This window comes from Hipposideros armiger, unplaced genomic scaffold, assembly GCF_001890085.2.
Source record: "Hipposideros armiger isolate ML-2016 unplaced genomic scaffold, ASM189008v1 scaffold_331, whole genome shotgun sequence".
In the NCBI taxonomy this organism is placed as follows: domain Eukaryota; kingdom Metazoa; phylum Chordata; class Mammalia; order Chiroptera; family Hipposideridae; genus Hipposideros; species Hipposideros armiger.
Genome location: NW_017731681.1, coordinates 529,113 through 549,459, shown reverse-complemented (window position 1 = coordinate 549,459; position 20,347 = coordinate 529,113). Strand labels below are relative to the sequence as shown.

The 20,347-nt window shown below is 47.4% G+C and overlaps 1 protein-coding gene across 2 annotated transcripts in view; it reads left to right on the top strand.

Moving 5' to 3' along the window:
* The window catches only part of ANKS1A (ankyrin repeat and sterile alpha motif domain containing 1A), a 224,756-nt gene that overhangs the window by 121,791 nt on the left and 82,618 nt on the right, over nt 1-20,347 (top strand). For both annotated transcript variants that reach the window (XM_019660889.1, XM_019660888.1), the window contains one exon: nt 10,744-11,330. In XM_019660889.1, coding sequence (XP_019516434.1) covers nt 10,744-11,330 — 587 coding nt within the window. The remainder of the gene's footprint in view (nt 1-10,743; nt 11,331-20,347) is intronic.

Sequence of the window (20,347 nt, the reverse complement as noted above, 5' to 3'; positions counted from 1 at the left end):
GAACAGACAAGTTGCTGTCCTTTTTGTTCTTCAGTCTAGTTGTGGAGGATGTTGCTTCACTGGCCCAAGTTGGCACCATCATTGCGCTCTTCCCGCGAGAGGCAGATCAGTCACCGACTTCTGGACGGCCGCTCATGGGGGCTGCTGGCCACTCACGCTGGCTGCTGGCTACACAGAGTAGCCCATGGCAACCCACTGCAGCAGAGGCTGCAGCTTATGCCGTTGCCAGCAACTCATGGCAGCCCAGCTCCAGGTTGAGCTGTTGTTCAGCATCTTAGCTGTAGAGGGCAGTGTCACTGGCCCTCATATGTGGGATCCGAACTGGGAACCTCTGGCACCCCAAGCCAGCTCTTAACCACCGCGCCACTCGGCTGGCCTACATCTTATCTTCTTGATTACTGTTATATATTTAGTCTGTGAGTTGCCTTTTGTCCCCCCTATTTTTCTACTTAGAAATTATTGGTAGTAGAAACACTTCATATAAATGCTGATAATATTTGGCCAAAGTGATACCCAGAGGAAAGTTTATTTCCTTAAATTCATTTGTTAAAAAACAAGAAAAACTAAAACTTAACCAAAAGGAAGTAGCAGAGAGGAATTAATAAAGATAAAAGCAGATAGTATACTTTACGTACTTTATGGTGTACATGTTACACCTCAGTTAAATAAAGCAAAACTAAAAGCAGAAATAAAGAAGTAAAAAAACAAAAAAAAGCAGTGGACTTGATCATTATAATGCAAACTTGTTTATTTTTTTTTTTAAAGACCTCTGACAAATCTGATCAAGAAAAGAGAAAAAAACATATTGGAATAATATGAAGAATATATATGACTACAAATTCAGACATGTTAAAAATTAATAATAAGAGTACTTATATTGGGTTGTCGGAAAAGTCATGACGCACATTTACAATGAAAATCATAGAAAAAATACGTCATGACGTTTGCAACCAAATAGAAATAAATTTTATGTGGTTGGTTGAGTTGCTACCACCCCATTTGGGATGAATTGTCTGAGAGAGTAATTGGTTCACCACAATGACAAGCTGAGGTGGTGTTTCTACTGGCATTCAGTTCTGGTAACCAGGAATGCTAAGCATTTTACACTATGTGGGATAATCCTTCACAGTGAAGAATTTTCCCACCGAGAAAATCCATTTGTGTCTGTAGATGTGACAAAAACTGACAGAAGTTGAAAACTTCATGAAGATTTATGAGGTAGGGCCAGCCGAGTGGCGCAATGGTTAAGAACTGGCTTGGGACGTCTGAGAGCCCCGGTTCGGATCCCACATATGAGGGCCAGTGACACTGCCCTCTACAGCTAAGATGCTGAACAACAGCTCAACCTGGAGCTGGGCTGCCGNACAGCTAAGATGCTGAACAACAGCTCAACCTGGAGCTGGGCTGCCGTGAGTCACCAGCGACAGCGTAGGCTGCAGCCCCTGTGGCAGTGGGTTGCCATGGGCTACCGTATGTAGCCAGCAGCCAGCGTGAGCGACCAGTAACTGCAGTGAGCGGCCGTCCAGAAGCCGGCGACTGATCTGCCTCACCCGGGAAGAGCATAATGATGGTGCCAATGTGGGCCAGTGAAGCGACGTCCTCCACAATTAGACTGAAGAACAAAACAACAGCAACTTGTCTGTTCCCCTTCCCCCAATTCCCCAGCGCTGTTCCCACCCCCCAATTCTCCAATTAAAAAATCTTAAAAAAAAAAAAAAAAAAGATTTATGAGGTAGAAAATCCATCCCCCCCAAAAAAGGCACTAGGCCCATATGGCTTTATGATGATTTTATCCAACTAGGTCTTCCTCTATTTTATTTGTTTCAAATGTAAAAAAAAATCTTCCGAAATCATTATACAGGGCCAGCATCACTGAGAACGGTATTTCCTGTTTTGTGTGGTCTACTCATTTATTCCTCTTTAGTGTTTAACTCCTTGCCACTGGACATTCTGACATACTACTGTTCAGAGAAACAGCAGACAACTTTCCAGGTTTGATAGCAAAAGGGAAAGTAGCCAAGAGCTCTAAGAGTCATTGCTCTCTGTGGTGCTTTTCTGCGGCATCCATTAATAGCGCTTGAGTCCACTTAGCTTCGGACAGTGGTGAATGATTATCTGAAGACAGTGATCCATGTGGAGTCACTGGCATGCAGCTACACTTCTGAGGTTTTATAGATCCAGTTAAGTCAATATTCCTGAGAGCTGTGCATTTAGATCTGTGTGAAGTTTGTGCACGAGGATAAAGACCTCAGTCCTCTTGAGGGGGAGGAAAATGTTATTTTAGCTTCTCCCCCTACTCCCACATCCAGAGTGCTGCCAATTCCTGAGGCTTTGGGGAATTCTATAGTGTAAGTCTTGGCTTTTCCCTTTGTCAACTTGGGATTCTCACGTGTATCTCCATCACGTGTGTCCCACTTTTTTTTTTTAAGATTTTTATTGGGGAACTGGGGGGATGGGAACAGTGCTGGGGAATCGGGGAAAGGGGAACAGACAAGTTGCTGTCATTTTGTTCTTCAATCTAGTTGTGGAGGACGTTGCTTCACTGGCCCAAGTTGGCACCATCATTGCGCTCTTCTCTGGCGGGGCAGATCAGTCGCCGGCTTCTGGACGGCCGCTCACTGCAGCTGCTGGCCGCTCACTGCGGCTGCTGGCCGCTCACGCTGGCTGCTGGCCACACATGGTAGCTGCTGGCCACACACGGTAGCCCATGGCAATCCACTGCCACAGGGACTGCAGCCCACGCCGTCGCCGGCGACTCACGGCAGCCCAGCTCCAGGTCGAGCTGTTGTTCAGCATCTTAGCTGCGGAGGGCAGCGTCACTGGCCCTCATATGTGGGATCCGAACCGGGGACCTCTGGCATCCCAAGCGAGTTCTTAACCATCGCGCCACTCGGCCGGCCCTGTCCCACTTTTACTATTACTGGTTTAATAAGACTTCAGGAAGAAGAATAAATAGATAATCTGTGTTCAATCCACCATCTTTACCTGGAAGTCCAGGTAAACCTCTTCCTGGTAGGTTCTAAGGAGTAAGTTTGGGTGCTTTACCTAAAAGCAAAAAAATATAAATGAGACAGTTTAATAATTAAGTCTTATTTTCAGCAGCTTCCTCTTCTCTCACCTTCTTGCATTAGAGGAGTTCCTACCCAAAGCCCCACGATATAACTGACTTGCTCTATCAATTTATATTTCTGAGTTGGAGTAGTTCATTTTTCTTTCCATTATAGAACAAGTCCAGGCCTTGTGAACTATACATCTCTATTTTCTTCCAAATGTATTGACAGCCATTTATATACATATGTATACATGAGATGTATGTAAAATAAGGGGCAGAATATGTTAAATTCACATAAAGTGATATAAAAATAACTCATATCAAAAGAGGGATATATTACGCCAGTGTAAGAGATTGGGGATGGCTGTATGAAAGAAATGGCAGTTGAGCTGAACCCCTAAATCAAGCACTCTACTTGACAGATAAGTTAGGAGGAAGAAGAGGGCATTCCAGGCAGAGGGAGTGGCATAAACAGCAGTAAGATGATGGGACATGATAGAGCACATGTTTGGAGAATGCTAAATAATCCAGTTTGGCTGGAACAAAGAACTGGTCTTAGAATATTGGATCTCAAATGTCAGTCTTTATTCCAGAGACAGTGCAGTGTTGTTGAAGCTTCTGAATGAGGTGACGGGATAGAAGTACATATGGTTATGGAATCTTGGATTGCAGTTGGGAGACACTAGAGGCAGGAATACCCTGGAGTCGAGAGGCTATAAGGAATCTGTTAAAGGAAATTAGTGCCCAAACTAGGGGGACAGTAGGAAGTGACAGGAAGGAGGGTATGGATGGCAGAGGTATTGAGGAGGACCTTACAATGAAATGTGGAAGAATGAGGAGGAGACGGTATTGAGGGTGATTCTGAGGTTTTGAGCCTGGTTAACTGGGAACATATTGTGCAACTAAAAGAAATAGGGGATTGAAGGAGGGACATGTTTGAGAGAAGATGTTAAGTTCAATCGTGGATATGTTACACTTGAGGTGTTCTCAGGTGCCAGGAGACTATCCAGGTAAAGATACTCCATAAAGACTTGGAAATGTGGGTCTGATGTTCAAGAGAGATGTAAAGATTAGAAAAACAGATTCATGAATCATCCACATTGAGGTGATGATTAACATAAATGATAATCAGTCGCAGAGGAAAAGTCTAGAGAGATTGAAGAAGTCAAGAATAGAACTGCTATTTAGAGGCACAAGGGGAAAGAAACATAGGAGGGTAATCAGGGTAATGCAGTGTCTTTGAAGCCAAGGTTGAATGTGATGGAAACCCCCAAATAACTGGTTTAACAAGATAGAGTTCCAGAAGTAACGAGTCTAGGGCTAGTGTGGCAGTTGATGATGGTCAAGGACGTAGCCTCCTCCTGCCATTTCATGGTTCAAGTTCAAGCTCTCAGCACAGGAAGGAAGAAAGGGGAGAAGAAGGGCACTTTGAAGGCAGTTCTCAAAAGTTGCACGTACCACTTTCACATATAACCCATTGGCTAGAACTTGGTCATGGGCTACACCTAGCTACAAAGAAGACGGGAAATATTGCCTTTATTCTAGGTGGCTGTGAGCCAATCTAAAAAAAATCCCACAACCAAGGAAGAAGGGGAGAGTGGGTATTGGGACAACTAACAAACAGTGTCAAAGTGATATAGAAAGAGCTAGAAGGTTGAAGACTAGAAAAAGGGTTAGGCAATTAGAAGACTATTGGTAAATCGTAGACAGGGCGATACTTCTCTGAAGCAGGTGGGAAGAGATGAAATTATCCCCAAACGTTGACATGGTGTTGAGAGTAGTTAAGGAAGCTTGTCTGGTGTAAGTCTTCTCAGGACATTGGTGTGATTATCTTCCAAGAGTATAGGTGCTGTGGGAAAGGTGACAGTTTGAAAAGAGTGGAAGAGATGAGGAATAGACCTGATGATGATACCACAGTTTTGAAGACATGAACAAAAGGATGGCTGGGTCTGATAGTCAGGCTTGCATTTGGATTCTTGCTCAACCACTTATTGGCTGGTGACCTTGAAGAGGTCTGTAACCTCTGTAAGCCTCAAATTCTATGTGTAACATAGGGATACAAATTTTTACTTTATGATTGCTATGACTATTAAAAAAGAAAATTGGGGCGGCGGCTTTGGGGGAGGGGGATTGTCACTTTGAGGGGTGAAAAGTATAACTATTGCACTGTGTTGTACAGCTGAAACTAATTAAAAAAATATTTATAAAAAAAAAAGAAAGAAAATAGCACAGTGTCTGGCACAGAATAACTAGTACCAGATAACATTGTAGCTTACAGGAAACCAGCTGAGTTAAACAGGACTCAGTCAGTTGTTTCTTGAGTATTCACCAGGGCTCAACATTCCAGCAACTGGAGAAGAGAGAGCAAATGGTTGTGAATACCCAGTGTTGGACCTGGCAGAAGATCAAGGGAAACAGAGACGGCAAGTGTGCTGTTAAATGAGGCACAAACATGGCTCGTTGGAAACCGATCCAGGCAGAGCTGGTACATTGAATAGGGGAGTTTGGGGGGCCAGGGGGCCAATCACAGGCAGTGAACAGAGTCTGCAGGAGGCGTTTAAGGAAATGGGGGAGACATAAGATAATCAGGACGAAGCCCCTGAGTCCCAAAGCTGGGCTGTACCCAGTGGGTGCTGCAGAGTCGGGAGAAAGGAAACCAGCCTCTGTGCAGCGTTAGCAGGAAGAGCGGTTTGGAAATGGTTGTAAATGAAAACTGATGATAATGATGGCAGCTTCCATTTTCTGAATGCTTCTTATGGGCCAGCCACGTGCTGAGTTCATTTACACTGATTAGGTCATTGAATATCTCAAGACAGATCCTCTGGGTAGGAGCTATTTTTATCCCTGTTTAGTGGGTGAGGAAGAAGTTAGGTGTTAGAGCTGAGCCTTAAGCCCTAGTTTGGCTGAATCCAGAGCCTCTTAAAACCATGAGGTTAAATCATTTCACCCAGAGCCCTGCTGCTATTCACATTCTTAATGTCACAGAGCTGGAAGGAAACTCAGGTCGTCTCATCGTGGATTCAAACCATACTAAATCTCAAAGCCCTAGAGAATGCAGCCCAGCCGTCCTTTTTCTGAGAAAGACCCAGAGAGGAAAAGCCACGGTGCTGGGAATACAGCCTGGGCCTCGTGTAGCCCAGTCCAGCTCCTCTGCTATTTCCCTGGTTGTCATGGACCAAAGGGGACTCTCAGCCTATTTGCTTTCTCAGATCACAATCTCCAGCCAATGTCTGCATAACCTATTCAGTACCTTCCTCCTGGGGAAAACATGGCGACCCTCTGAAAGCAGCCGTGTACTTAGGTGTTCACACAGCTTCTGACGCCCACCACAGTGACCAGGCCACTGGAGGCTTCCAATCCTGATGGAACAAAGAAAGCAGAGCAGTCTAGTAAATTGGACTACCCCAGCTTCCTCCTCTGGGTCTGAGGATTGATTTGACTTAGCACGTCCTCATATCAGCTGCATTTTTCAGCCCTAATTTAAACAGGCAGGGGTGACTGAAAATGTGTAAATGTTAAAATGTTATTATTCAAAAGCCCTTGAGATCCCCATGGATCATCATGGTCATTAAAATGCAGCACAGAAGACCCCTTGCTTCAACAGCTCACAGGGTAAAAGGAAAATGAATGCCCAGAATGAATAAAGATGGAACGTTGCAGGGGCTGGGAATTAGCGTGCCGGCATGTCCTGTGCTGTAGAGCAGCTGGCCTTGAGGCATGCGGAGGGCGAGGAAACAGCCCTCCCTGTCCCCTTCCTTCCTCCCTTCTCCAGGAAGGGCAGGTTGTGAGGAGGGCTGAGGGCGGTATGGGAGGACGGGTTGGAAGCGGTAATTCCGAAGGTGGGAGCACAGTGATTCCCAGTCAGAAGGAGGGCCTCAGGCCCGGGGGCTCGTTTCTGCGAGTCCAGGAGGTTCATGCCTCTGCTTTTTCTAAAGGATATCCGCTTCTCTTTAAGCCTGCCGAGGCCTTCCTCCTTCGGTGCCCAGCCCAAAAGCTACCTCCTCTGATAACCCTTCTGATTCAGGCAACACACTTCCCTTTCTGCTCACTGTGCATTATACTTTTCTCAAAGCATCTACTAGTTTTTGCCTTGAATTCTAGTCTTTATATGCTATTCTGGTAGCTGGTTAAGCCCATTGAGCGGACAGCATCTTCATTTTTCTATCTCTTGGGTGCCCCCTGAAGGCAGACATTTTCCCCATGCTTACTGCCCGTCCTGGAGCCTGGCTTGGGTTCTCCACTGTATGGCCTTGTCCCCTCCTCCTGTTGCCCAGAGTGGTAAGGGTAATGACGGTAACAGGTGTTGGTACTTGTCACGGACATTGTCTTTGATGATCCCTGTGGGGAACTGAGAAGGAGTTGGTCTCATCCGTGAGCAAATATGTTGTAATGGATCCTATGTGGAAAATGATAACCATTGTAAACATCTGCTGAGAGCTAGCGTGCGCCAGGCATGGCTCTGAATGCTTCACATGTGTAATCTAATTCTCACAACGATCCTATGAAATAAGTACTACTAAGAGTCCCAATTATAGATGAGAACACTGGGCACAGAGAGTTTAAGTAATTTGCTCAGACCTGGCTGTTGTTCAGCACATTATGCTAACATCTTGTCCCTAAGAGACCTAGTGCTATCCTGGCTTTACAGAAGAAAGGGACCGCTGAGTAGATCGTTTTCCACCTGTTGATTTGCTGGGGAATCTATGTTCGCCTTGGGTATAGTTTTTTTGTGGGAAAGAAAACACCAACCCATTAAGATCCTGAGGTTCTTAGAGCAAGCTTTTCCCATGCCAAGGTGTCTTTCCCATGGAACTGCCTGCAAAAGCCATGTCATGGTGAGAATCCCCCTCTGTGATTTCTGTACTCCATAAAGTATCGGTGGGTTGGGGTTTCTCTGATGGGATTACGGCCCTCAGAAATTCTTCCTCTTCACATATTTTCTTTTTCCATAAGTTTCCATTCCTTCTTTCTGCCCACTTCCTTCCCCCAGCATCTGTCTGGTATTGAGCTCTTGGCATCAGTCTCCCTTTCTTCATTGATGGCGTGCATGAATGGGTGGCTGTGAGACAGGGCTTTCATTGTGGGCTCCCCCAGCAGTAGGCAGAGCATTCTCTGTGGCCTGCGCTCTGAGATCCACCCAGGCAGCGTGAGCCAGGCGGGCTCCGAGTTCCGAACTGTGGTGCTTTTCTTTTGTTGTTGGATCCCCCCCCAACACACCCCCACACCCAAAATTGTTAAATAAGGAGCTGGAAGCTGATGCCAAGGAAAGAAGCCTGTGTTCCTGTTACCAGAGTCCTTTTTTTTTGTATTCAGATGCCATCAGAGGGACATGGCCGGGATCTCTAGGAAGTTGGCCATTACACTTAGTTCTAGAGGTGGCAAATGTTGCAGCCTGGTGGGCTCTCCCCATCAGCCTGTCCTGGGAAGTGCTATGGGATGGTCACATGTTGTCCTCTCTGTGGTCCACCATGCAGCACCACAGGGCAGTTGTGTTCACGCTGCCAGTGGCCATAGGTGGTTTCATGGCCCCAATGTCATGGCTCCTTGGGGCCTGAGTTAAGCTGTATGGACCTCTAATGTATGCAGCATGGCTTCTTCCCTAGAGAGATGATTCAAGTTGTTCAGTGCTCTGGACCCGACCTTTGGGGTGTAGGGTTTGTGAGTTAGGGGTGTGAAAGTCCCGGAACAGTCAAATGGAGAGGACGGAGATGCCAAAGGTCATACTTCTGGGCTCCTGCAGATATATAACCGGAGCCAGAAAATGGGGCTCACTGGCTGCCCCCTCTGCAGCCTCCACAGACTTGCCAAAAACCGAACTGATGTGGAGACTGAAGCATTCTTGAAAGGGTGGGGTGAATGGAGCCATGTCTCTCTGTTCAGGCCTCAGGGTGACGTGCTGTTTGTGACAACCGGTTGTTGGGATCTTGTCTTGGAAGAACAGTGTTGGGAGACACTATCATCACGCATGAGGAGTGGAGACTTGTTTTAGTGCCTCGGCTTTATAAAGCATCTGACTACCCTGGTTCGTTTTGGAATTAAGCTTCAAGAAGGGGCCTTGAGGCTGCAGACAAGCTGATGGGGGAGAGCAGGTGCTATGCAGGCACCCAGGAGGGGTACCCAGCGGGACTGCAGCACCTGAGGGGGAGAAGTTTGCCGTCGCAGTGTGGTGGAGACTCAGCTTCTCATCACTATCCTAACATCAAAGGGATTTTGAAGGACCACACAGTCCAACCTACTTACTGTAGATACTGAGGCCAAGCAAGATGAGATCACTGCCAAGGCCACACAGCGAGAGAGCAGCGCCGCCAGGAGAGCCAGGTGTTCACACCCCCAGGTTAAAGCCTTCCCCACACACCACCGTGGACAGACCACTGAAGGCCTGAGGAGGGCCTGCAATTTCTCACCTATAAAAAGTTGAACTCGACCCTTTTGGTCCTAAGATTCTCTGATCTCAAACAGTTCTTGGGAGCTTTGGGCAGACTAGGGAATCGTTTGGTGTGTGTAGCATAGCTTACACTTACAGAGAACATAAAGTGGAATCTTAGCTTTGGACTGTGAGCTAGTGCTGGATGCAGGGTTATTGACCCTGCTGATGTGGGTTCAAATTTCGAAAGGCTCCGAGTTCGTGTCGGGCGAGCCTGTGGGTGTCCCGGTGTGAGACTGATGTTGGACTCTGATTTGGTCAATTATTTATGCTGCTCCAGGGCAGAGGCACTTGATATCTCGGGTGAGTGTACAGTAGTCGTTGGCCTCCTGAGCTGGAAGTGTCAGATTTCTGGGATGGTTGGGAGGTCTTGGGAGAACTCTAAATGCCTCTTGGCACTGACAGATTAGACCATTTTGTTTTCAGTGGGTCCACCAAGGTTCAACTTAAACAAATAGGAGCAGCTGGGAGGCTTTGGAAGGAGGGAGATGGGCACATTCTCAGAAAAACAGAAAAGCCTGTGCTCCCTGCAGAAGGAAGGAAGGATGAGGCGTGGAGCTGTGCAGAGCCCCCCTCCGAGGAAGGAAGCTAATTTCTCTGCTATTTTGTTTTGCACTTTCAGTTAAGGAATTCCAGAAGTTGCAGGTTGCAGCTCATGACCTCCATTTTTTTCCCTCTGTTGCTGCTTGCCAGAGGAAGGGAGGGCGGGTGGCTCTAAATAACACTTTGGCCTTTATGGAAATGTATCAGATGTTCCAGGAGTGAGTCTCCCTGCTCATGCCTGCTGGCTGGCGCGAGTTCTCCCTCTCGCTCTCTCCCTCCCTCACTTTTACTCCCTGTTCACTCACTCTCTCCTCTCTCGTGTCCTCTCTGTAGGATATAGTTAGCACTTCTCGCCTTATATAGCAAGGTCTGGTTGTTAACGTTAACAGCCATCTAACAACAGGGGAGGCTGCCAGCGAGCATTAATCAGGCCAGTGTTTGGAATTTCATAAATGCTCTGACTTTGGGTACAAATTGAACATTAAGAACAATACTAAACTGTTTTCTTCCTTCCTCTCTCTCTCTCTCTCTCTCTCTCTCTCTCTCTCTCTCTCTCTCTCTCTCTCCTCTCCCTCTGCCCTCTCTGTCCCCAGCCCATCCAGCTTCTCTCTCTTTCCCTCTAGTTTCTGAATTCCTCTGCTCTGCCGTGTGCTCGCTGCGTTGGAACTTTGTTGATTTTTGCCACGTTTAATTTTTTTATTTCTCTTCCTCCGTCCACTCCCAGACCACAGGCGGAGCGGCAGCAGCCGGAGCCAGGACTCTGCGGAGGGGCAGGACGGGCAGGTCCCCGAGCTGTTCTCAGGTCTCCTGCACGGCTCCTCCCCGGTGTGTGAAGTGGGGCAGGACCCTTTCCAGCTGCTCACTGCCACTGGCCAGAGCCATCCTGAAGGGTCCCCCGCGCAGGGCGCCTGCCACGAGGCCAGCATGCAGCTGGAAGAGACGGGTGTGCACGCTCCTAGAGGCTCCCCGCCCAGTGTCCTGGACCCGAGTAAGACAGCAAGCCACCCAGCAGGCCTGCCCACCGCCAACAGCCAATCGCACCCCGAAACTTTGACTCACACAGCATCTCCACACCCTGGCGGTGCCGAGGCAGAAGGAGACCGGAGCGGGGCCAGAAGCCGAGTCCCTCCCACCAGTAAGCCCAAAGCTGAACTCAAACTCAGCCGCAGCTTGTCCAAGTCTGACTCTGATCTCCTGACCTGCTCACCCACGGAGGACGCGATGGGGAGCCGGAGCGAGTCCTTGTCCAACTGCAGCATCGGGAAGAAGAGGCTGGAGAAGTCACCCTCCTTCGCCTCGGAGTGGGATGAGGTAAGGCTGCGTTACGTCACAGAGCTGGGCTGGCACAGCCCCCCACAGCTCCCCTGTGTGCGACTCCCAGGACCAGGATGGGGGCCGGGGTTGCCCCTGCTTCCCTCTCACTGTGGCCAGTGTGATTCTGACAGCCATGAGGGAGGCAAGCCCCAGACAGCCAGGGCAGGGGATCCCCAGCCTGGATCGCAGAGAGCGTATCCATTCGTGGTTAAACTGGAGCGGGGAGGCCCCAGCACAGCAGGACGAGGGAGAGATAGGTCCTCGAAATGACATGCTGTTAGGAAATATTTGGATCTCATCAACCCTGAAGGCGCTTCAGAAGAGCTGGAGTCCTTCCTATGGGTCTCTAGGAGGAAGAGGCGAGGTCCAGGGTTAGCTAGGAGGGCGGAGAGAGGGGCTGGGCTTTGGGAGACCTGCAGGAAGGGGATCAGAGGGGGCTTTCCTAGTCCCCGCTCCCCTGTAATTATTCTGTGTTCCCCTGGGAGACCAGATGCCTCTCCCAGCAGAAGTGTCCTGCCCATCCCACATTCCCAGGTTGGTGAGGCAGAGGGCTAGCTTGGTGGTTCAGGAAATAGAGACAGCAGTAAGGAGAAAACATTCAGAGTCTGAGGCCCAGGTTCCTTTCATAACCACTGTTACAGAATCATTGGAACTATGTCCTGAATATTTTTCAGTGACTGTGACATGTCTACTGGGCAGAAGAATGTTTCTCAAAGACTGGTACACACCCCGGGAATGTGCGGGTGCTACCCTTGCAGGCTTCTCGCTAAGAAGAAGCTGCCTTTGAAGTGGCCTGGGTCTGTGTCCCAGGAACATTTTCAAGAGATGAATTTAGCTCTCCAAGAGGAGGGGAGCAGTACAGCTGGCATGTCCATTAGAACAGTCTGTAGATTAAATGCCCTACCCAACACTATTCTGGTTGCAGCTGCAAAGTTATGTAAACCAAAGCTGATCCCATCCCAGTGTGGGAACAGGGTGGGGGCAGTTCCTCCAGCATTCTTATCTCCAGATGAGACGAGGTTTGGGACTCTGTTTTGTCAGGGATCCTGCGTAACAGGAGGTTTTCACTGTTGAGAGAACTGAGATTTGGTGCGCCTGTTCTAGGTGCCAGGCCACTTAAGGAAAATCAGCCTGAGTGAGAGAGCCTCTGGCCCCTCAGAGGTCACTTACAGGAGTGTGTGCATTTGTAGGAATGTGTGCCCTACCTTTGTTTTTCAAAACAGAGTTTTACCCATTTACAGTCAAGTATAGACTAAGGCAGTTTAAGAGGAAGGTGAGAGCAGTGTGCTCTGAAATGGCAGGACAGGTGAACAGTGAGAAGACCATCCGAGGGAATGGGACGGGCGGAGACAGGAGGCGTGAGAGTGGAAAGGGGCTTCAGGAAGGATCACAGAGAAGTGGGGTGTGACATGGAAGTAAAGAACCGAGCGTTGGCCTAAAGCCAGATTGAAGCTAGTGGGGCGGAGAAAGGGCATGGCAGGAGGAGAGGTGAGCATGCGCAAAGGCATGGTGCTGGGAATGCTGAGGTCATGGGGTTGCTGTAGAGTGTGGAGTTGGTACAGGGGAGAATAAGAAATGGGATTCGATAGATAGTGAGACCGGGACCAGATAGTGAGCCTTGAACATGAGGCCCAGACGTGAGTATTTGATCTGATATCAAGGTGCCATCTCAGAGCCCTTCCAGTAGGCTGGAAAGCAGCTTGACCAATCTCATGAATTACCTCTGCATTTTGACCCCATCTTCTGAGCTTACCTTCTCCCCATGAGATCAACGGGGTGGTGCTTCACAGTATACCCGTGCCCTGACAATGTGCTAGACGGTCTTATGGGCGCCACTATTTATTTCCTCCTGCAGAAGAAACGTGAAATCACCGAAGCACAGCCCAGCTTAATTGAAGTTGGTTATTTGGGCTAATAGACCAGTTGTCTCTTAGCATCTTAACGAGAGGAGGGTTCATAGGATGATGTTTCCTTGCAGGTATAGATTGCAGGTGGGCATAGTGAGCCCAGAGACTGTTCAAGGTCTGCGTGTCCTGGCCAGTCTGTAGTATGGCCCAGAAGCATTGTTACATTTTAAATTTGAACAAAAAAAAAAAAAGAAAGGCAGTTGAAGTCTTGTTGGAAAGAATTCAGAAGCTTGAGCCCTGCTTACATAGTAAACATTAACAAGGCCCTTTATGTATAACCCTTCAACATTGTTTTTGAGTCATAGTATACTGGGTTTTTGTGGATATCTCATCTAAAGAGAAACTTCAGAACTGCTTCCCTAGTGATTGGCCCTAAACCCAGGGCCTTGGCAGACTTGCCCAGAATACCACATTAGCTAATGGCTGCCCCCTACCAGTGCCTGAAGGCTGCTTTGCCCTGTCTTGTGTACCTAGTGCTTCAAGATGTTTTTCTTTGTCATCATTAGATCCCCACTACTCCCCATTCCCCCAGGTGGTGGCGAAGGCTGCTCTGAAGGAGCCTGGGCCCAGCTCAGCTCTCGCTGGGAGGCCTGGGAGGCAGGGAAAGGCTCTGGGGGCCCAGGCAGCTGTGATCCCAGCGCATGATGAGCTGTGCATGTGAGCTGGCCAGGCCACTCCCAGGAGGTGCAGGGCGGGCAGTGCATAAGGCCAGGCCCAGGCCCCATCAGCTCCACCTTGGTGCGTGGATGGCCTCAGGAAGCCTCGGTGTTACCACCCTTATTTGTGAAAGAGGCAGTCAAATCTGTGTTACAGAGTTGTTTTTACCAATTAGATGTGCTTCAGTGCCTAGCACAATTCCAATAATACCTTGGTTTGCGAGCATAATTCATTCCGGAAACAAACTACTCGTATTGCAAGACATCAGGCGTTTACCGTATTAAAATGTATTAGAAATATTTGCTCGTCTTGTGGAACACTCGCAAACCAAGTTACTCACAATCCAAGGTTTTACTGTATTCAAAAAGTATTGTGCGCGTGGCAGATGGTTATCGTGCCTGGAGCTGTGGAGCATGAGAAATGAGGCCTAGAGTGTCTTCAGACTTTAAGGAAGGCAAAGCTTTCAGGGATGGTCCAGTGGCAGTAGAGTGACTTCGAAGTTGTGGAGTTCAAAGCCCCTCAACCTATGACCTCCTGCACAACTGCCCCACCCCTGACCTGGAAGAGCCTGCCCAGCCTGGGAAAGTAGGGCAGGTGCCCCCCATTGTTCTTTGAGAAATTAATGAGCCTTTCTTCCTAACTCTCTGAAAGGAGGAGAAGAGGTTAGAGAGCAGTCTGCAGCCCTCTCCTGTTTATTTTTCATATGTATTCTACACACAGTAGTAGTCCCCCCCTTATCCGTGGAGGGTACATTCCAAAACCCGCCCCCTCCTCCATGGATGCCTGAAACCATGATAGTACTGACCCCTGTATACACTATGTTCTTTCCTATATATACATACCTATGATAAAGTTTAGGCACAGTAAGAGATGAACAAGAAAAGTAACAAGAAAGTAGAACAACTATAACAATATGTTGCAATAAAAGTTACGTGAAGTGGTATCCCTCAAAATATCTTACTGTACTCACCCCTCCTCACTTAAAGGAAGCACTTTACAGCTTCCTTCTGGCACACCCAAATTGTCAGCAGCGCTGCTCTTGTGCTTTGGGACCCTTATGAAATAAAGTAAAGGTTACTAGAGTGCAAGCACTGCAATACCATGAAAGTCAATCTGAGAACTGAGATGCTACTAAGTGACTAACGGGCAGGTAGTGTCTACAGCGTGGACACGCTGGACAAAGCGCTGATTCACATCCTTGGCGGGATGGAACGGGATGGTGCGAGATTTCATCCCACTATTCAGAACAGTGTGCAATTTAAAACTTGTGAATTGTTTGTTTCTGGAATTTTTCACTTCATAATTTTTGGACTTTGGGTGACCGCAGGTAACCGAAACTGCCGAAAGCAAAACTGGGTAAGGGCTGATACTGCAAGTGGGCAGCAGTGGCGACTTGATGCTTGGTTGTGTGGTTGATGCTTGGATGACTTATTGCTGGGAACACACAGAGCTGATAGATTAGGGGGGGTCCCTGTCGCCAAACAGACTGCTCCCTACAGGTGATGGACGCAGCCCTTGCTGAAGTACTCTGGACAAGACGACATCTGAGAGTTGGCCTGGTTAAGTACAGCCTCCATTAGTGACACTAGCACTCACTCTGTTTTCTCTCATGTCTGTGGTAACAAGAAATAATAGAGTTTGCTCTTAAAGGAGCTCAGCCTGAGAGGAGATCTAAATCCAAGCTTCAGTGGGTTCTTTCTGTTTTCAAGTCAAGTCAAAGCACTCTTTGTTGTCTTAATGAGCCCTGGGGCATGAGAGTTTACACGGAGAAGCTGCACATAAATAAAACTTTACAAATATATAGATAAGGAGCAGTGAAATCACCTGCATCTCTCTACACATAGTTACCCTCTGTTAACATTTAGCGTGTGTCCAAATTTGGGGTCTAATACTAATATAGACTGATTTATAGTTGGCTTTTTTTACCTAATGGCTGCCTATTGGGATACGTTGCCATGGCAATGCCAGTAAGACCTGGATTCAGGTCTTCATTCTAAGAGGCATAGTATGCTATTGTACGGCTATATCATAAGTTTAGTTTCTTGTTGTTTAAACCAGCCTCCCATTGTTGAGTACTGTGCAGAGCATTTTGCACCTGCCCTTCAGGTGCATGCCCTCCCTTCTCTACCTGCGATGTGCCTCTGGAGGCTGACCTGTGTGGACTGAAGCAGTGGGCCCAGGAAACCTTGGCTTGACTGTGTCCCCCTGCAGAAGACCACCTCTCCTGTGAGGGACCCTCTCCCAATCGCTGTGCTCTGGGGTCTGGTACCCGGTCCCCCCCTGGAACCCTCCAGCCAGGGGCTCCCGGCTGTGACTGGCTCTTGTCCCTGCTACTCTCCCCCTATGCTACCCAAACCTACACAAGTAATCCCGGTATTAAGCTCCTTTAGTTGCCCAGTTTGAGTGTGCCGTCCTTTTCCTGCGGGGACCCTGAGTGCTACAGACATTTTTAGCACTGTTTTCATCAACTCTAAGTAAGCAAGCTAGATGGCTGTGTGCTGGAGCAGTAAACATGGCTCTTGCATGTAAATTGTAAATTAATCTTCATTTGCAGGTGAACCCAAAGCTGTAGATACTCAGGGTGCTGGGAAGCAGGAGTAATTCATCATTTAATTGGAAGCCTTTCCCACTTCCAATTCCAGGGAAGAAACTTGTCCTCCTTCCCAGCAGGTTGGCAGTGTGGTCAGTATTTCAGTGGGTGCTCCCGAGCCTCAGCCTCCTAGAGGGGTTTCCATCCTCTTTCCCTGCATGTCTGAGGCACCCACAGCATCACACACAGCAGCAGAAGCAGTTAATGTCCGAAATAAATACCTCATGAGAAGAACAAAAATAACGTTCTGGTCCAATTGCGGTTTGAACATATAAAAAGTCTATGGGGTCAGATAGGTCTCTCATATACCTACCTGCCTTTGAATGGGATTGAAATTTCTGAAAGGGAAAACCACAGAAGGCTGCTTGTCTACTTAGCATAAACATTTGAGTCATTTAGAACTTGGCTGAAGGCCGAAGTGATAAATCTGTGTTTTGTAATCAGCTTTCATAAATATTAAACAAGTGGAAAGTGAGTGAAGGGCAGGGGTGTGCTTCCTATGCCTTTTGTACAAGCTGAGAATAATTTCTGGTCAGGGATTTGGGGCGGGTGGTGGTGGGGTGTCCTGGTTTCCTCCGAGGGACCCTTGGCTCTCAAGTCAGTCCCTGAGAAGTGAAGTGGCAGTAGCAGGGAGGGCAGGCACCCTTCCAGGCCAGGTCCCAGACGCCTTGCCCTTTCCAGCAAGCTGTCCAGTGGGAGGCATGATGTCATCAGGAGAAAAGCTGATTGGCTCACCTCCCCAGAGGCTTTGGCTGCTGTTAACCCTTCAGGGTTGGGTGTGCAAGAAGAAAGACTTGGAGGTGAAACGAGAGACTTGGGCTGGGAGTTCAAGTTGCCAGTGGCTGAACTCTCCACACCATGTTCTGCAGTCCGCCTTGTTCTTTGTTATGTAAACAAGCGTGCCTGAGTAGTCCTTTTTGCTGAGCAAAGCTGTCCGCTCTCAACAAGAATGTGACACCCCTGCCTCTGGGGACAAATTAGAGCCTCCAGTGTCTGTGTAAGTTGCTTCCAGTGGACACTGGAGTTGCAACTTTTCTCTTAGAACCTCTAAATTTCCCTTGGTTTTAAGTGGTCTGTTAAGATTGAGGGTTTTTTGTGGGGTTTTTTTCGTATTTTAAAAATAATCTCACTTATTTTATAGGCAGTCCTAAATAAACAATTCTGGCCTGTCTGTCTGATAAATCCAAGTGATTTGTATTAGCCTGGATTTAAATATTAAAATATATATATATATATATATATATATATATATTTATATATTGAGAGAGAGATAAATATATAGATATATGTAGATATAGATGTGTGTGTGTGTGTGTGTGTGTGTGTGTGTGTAGGCATTTATTTCCATGGCCTTGATACTAACAGGAGAAACATCATGATGTTATGAATAAGCTGGAGCGAGGCCTGGCTCTGCAGCTAACTAGGGATGAGGAGACGGGTGTGTTTCCCCGCACCCCACCCCCCATCCCCAGCCTCCCTTGATGATCTCTTAATGACATGCCTCTAACTGGACAGCTTGCTGGCAGGGTGGGGCCTTTGGGACCTGGCCTGGAAGGGTGCCCTCCCTGCGGCTGCCACTTCACTTCTCATCACCAGAGCCTGGGAGCCTGACTTTTATCTTTTCTTTCCTCATTTTCATGCTTTTCTCTGCTTGCTCTCCAGATTTCCTCTTGGCTACTTTTCCTGTCATTTTACTCCTCCTGCTACTTTTCTTTCCCCCACCTCTTTTCTCCCCCCTTTGCTCTTTCTCCTCTTTTCATCTATGCCCTTCCCTGTCTTTTGACTTGATTCTTCCTGTTCTCATTTATTTTTATTTTTCATTCTTATTTTTACCAGTGGCATCAAGGAGAGGTTTGTTAAATGGCCATCCCTTCTCAGCCTTCTCCACCAGAAGAATTTTTCTTTTATTTTCTCTTTTGAGCGTTTTACCTGTTTATGTATTCTGCAGAGTATTTTACCAAGCCTCTGTGTTAACTCACCTCCTCCCCCACATGCCACCACCCACACTGTCTGCCCCCGTCCTTTCATAAACAGTCTGCTTTCATTTAGCTGCGTCAAGACCGGCACCATCAAACAAATTGTGAAATTTGCTAGCCAGACTAGAATTTCCCTGTTCTCCATTTTTGTGTACTTACATTTTTTTAACAGCAGACCAAAAGCTTGGGTGACAGTGAATGTAGGTGGGTATATGAGAAGAATTGGATCTTTGTTCTAGTGCATACAGATGAGGAGAATCACAGAAGCATTTTCTGGGACATTCTTTATATAATTTGGTTCTGGTTTTGTATCTTTTTATTTTCTGGTAATGGCATTAGTATTGTACAGACTGAGTGATTTTATATAATTTAGGAAATAGTAGTTTATCTTATTCCAAGCAATTGTGTTTAAGAAACAAGTAGACGTATTTTCACATAATCAGCAATACTATCAAATTGAAGTATATTTTTGTTATAATAATTGTTCATTCATTCAATGTCTTGAGTACCTGCTCTGTTCTAGGCACTGTTTTAAGGCCTGGGGATGTGCACTTAACAAACCAGACCAAATCCTCTGCCTCCAGGAGGCTAGTGGAGGAAAGAGAAATAAAGGAGGACAATCAGTAAAATTCCTACTATGCTAGTTGGTGATAAGGGAAAAATAAAGCTGAGAAGAGGGATGGAGTATTGGGAAGTGGGGGCTGCAGTCAGATGGGGCGGCCAGGGAGCCCCCCAGGGAGCCCCAGTGAGGAAGGGGTGAGAGCAGGTCTGCAGGGTGGGGCAGGGTCTGAGCGCAGCTATTGAGCCACTTTCTCTGTAATTAATTTCTCCTGTAAGAGAAACTTAAAATTCAATCCTACACTTACACTGTCTTACAAATACACCTTATTACTTAACTTCTACTTTTAACTTCCTTTCTCTTTCTTTTAAGATTTTATTGGGGAATTGGGGAAGGGAACAGTGTTGGAGAATTGGGGACGGGAACATTGTGTTTTTCCTGGACCCATCAGCTCCAAGTCAAGTTCTTGTCCTTCAGTCTTAGTTGCGGAGGGTGCAGCTCAGCTCCAAGTCCAGTCTCCGTTTTCAATCTAGTTGCGGGGAGCGTAGTCCACCATTCCATGTGGGAGTCCAGCCATCAAGCTTGTTGTTAGGAGCACGTGCTCTCACCAGCTGAGCCATCCTGTCACCTGTTGGCAGCTCAGCTCGGGCACAGCTCACTGGTTCATGTGGGAATCAAACCGGCGACCCTGTTGCTCAGAGCTCGTGCTCTAACCAACTGTGCCACCTGGCCGGCCCTTTCTCTTTATCTTTTGCCACTATTGCTACTGGCTTCTTTTTGCATCTTGTATTTTCCCACCCCGACTTTTTTTTCTGTTAAGCTGTTTTGGGTGGCTTTTTAAATATACATGCCTACATGCATATGTGCATACATATGCACGCACTCTTACATATATTTTTTAGGCAATTGAACTAGAATGAAACCTGAATTTCTAAGAATTTCTCAGACTTGATCTTTGTCCTTGTCGTTGTCCTGAGTCAGTGTCCGTAAGTGGCTTCTGGTGGGGGCGTTGAGTTCTAGGTCATTATCTTAGGAAATACGTTTTTATGGGTTCATCACATAATCAACGCAGAAATAAAATCTAAAAACCAGGATTATAAGCCAAAGGGAAAGGAATTCAAAATTATTTAGACTGAAAGATGGCCAGGAATCTGGAAAATGGGAGATCCTGTGAGAAGAGCACAGCCAACGAGGTGTTCACGGAGTCGGGGCAGAGGGGCGGGATATCAGCACCCCAAACACCCGGTGGTGCTGGTGCCCGAAAGGCATCTTAAGGGCTGACGGCCTGGTCAGTCTAAAATGCTTCCCCTTAAGCCCCCAGGTTC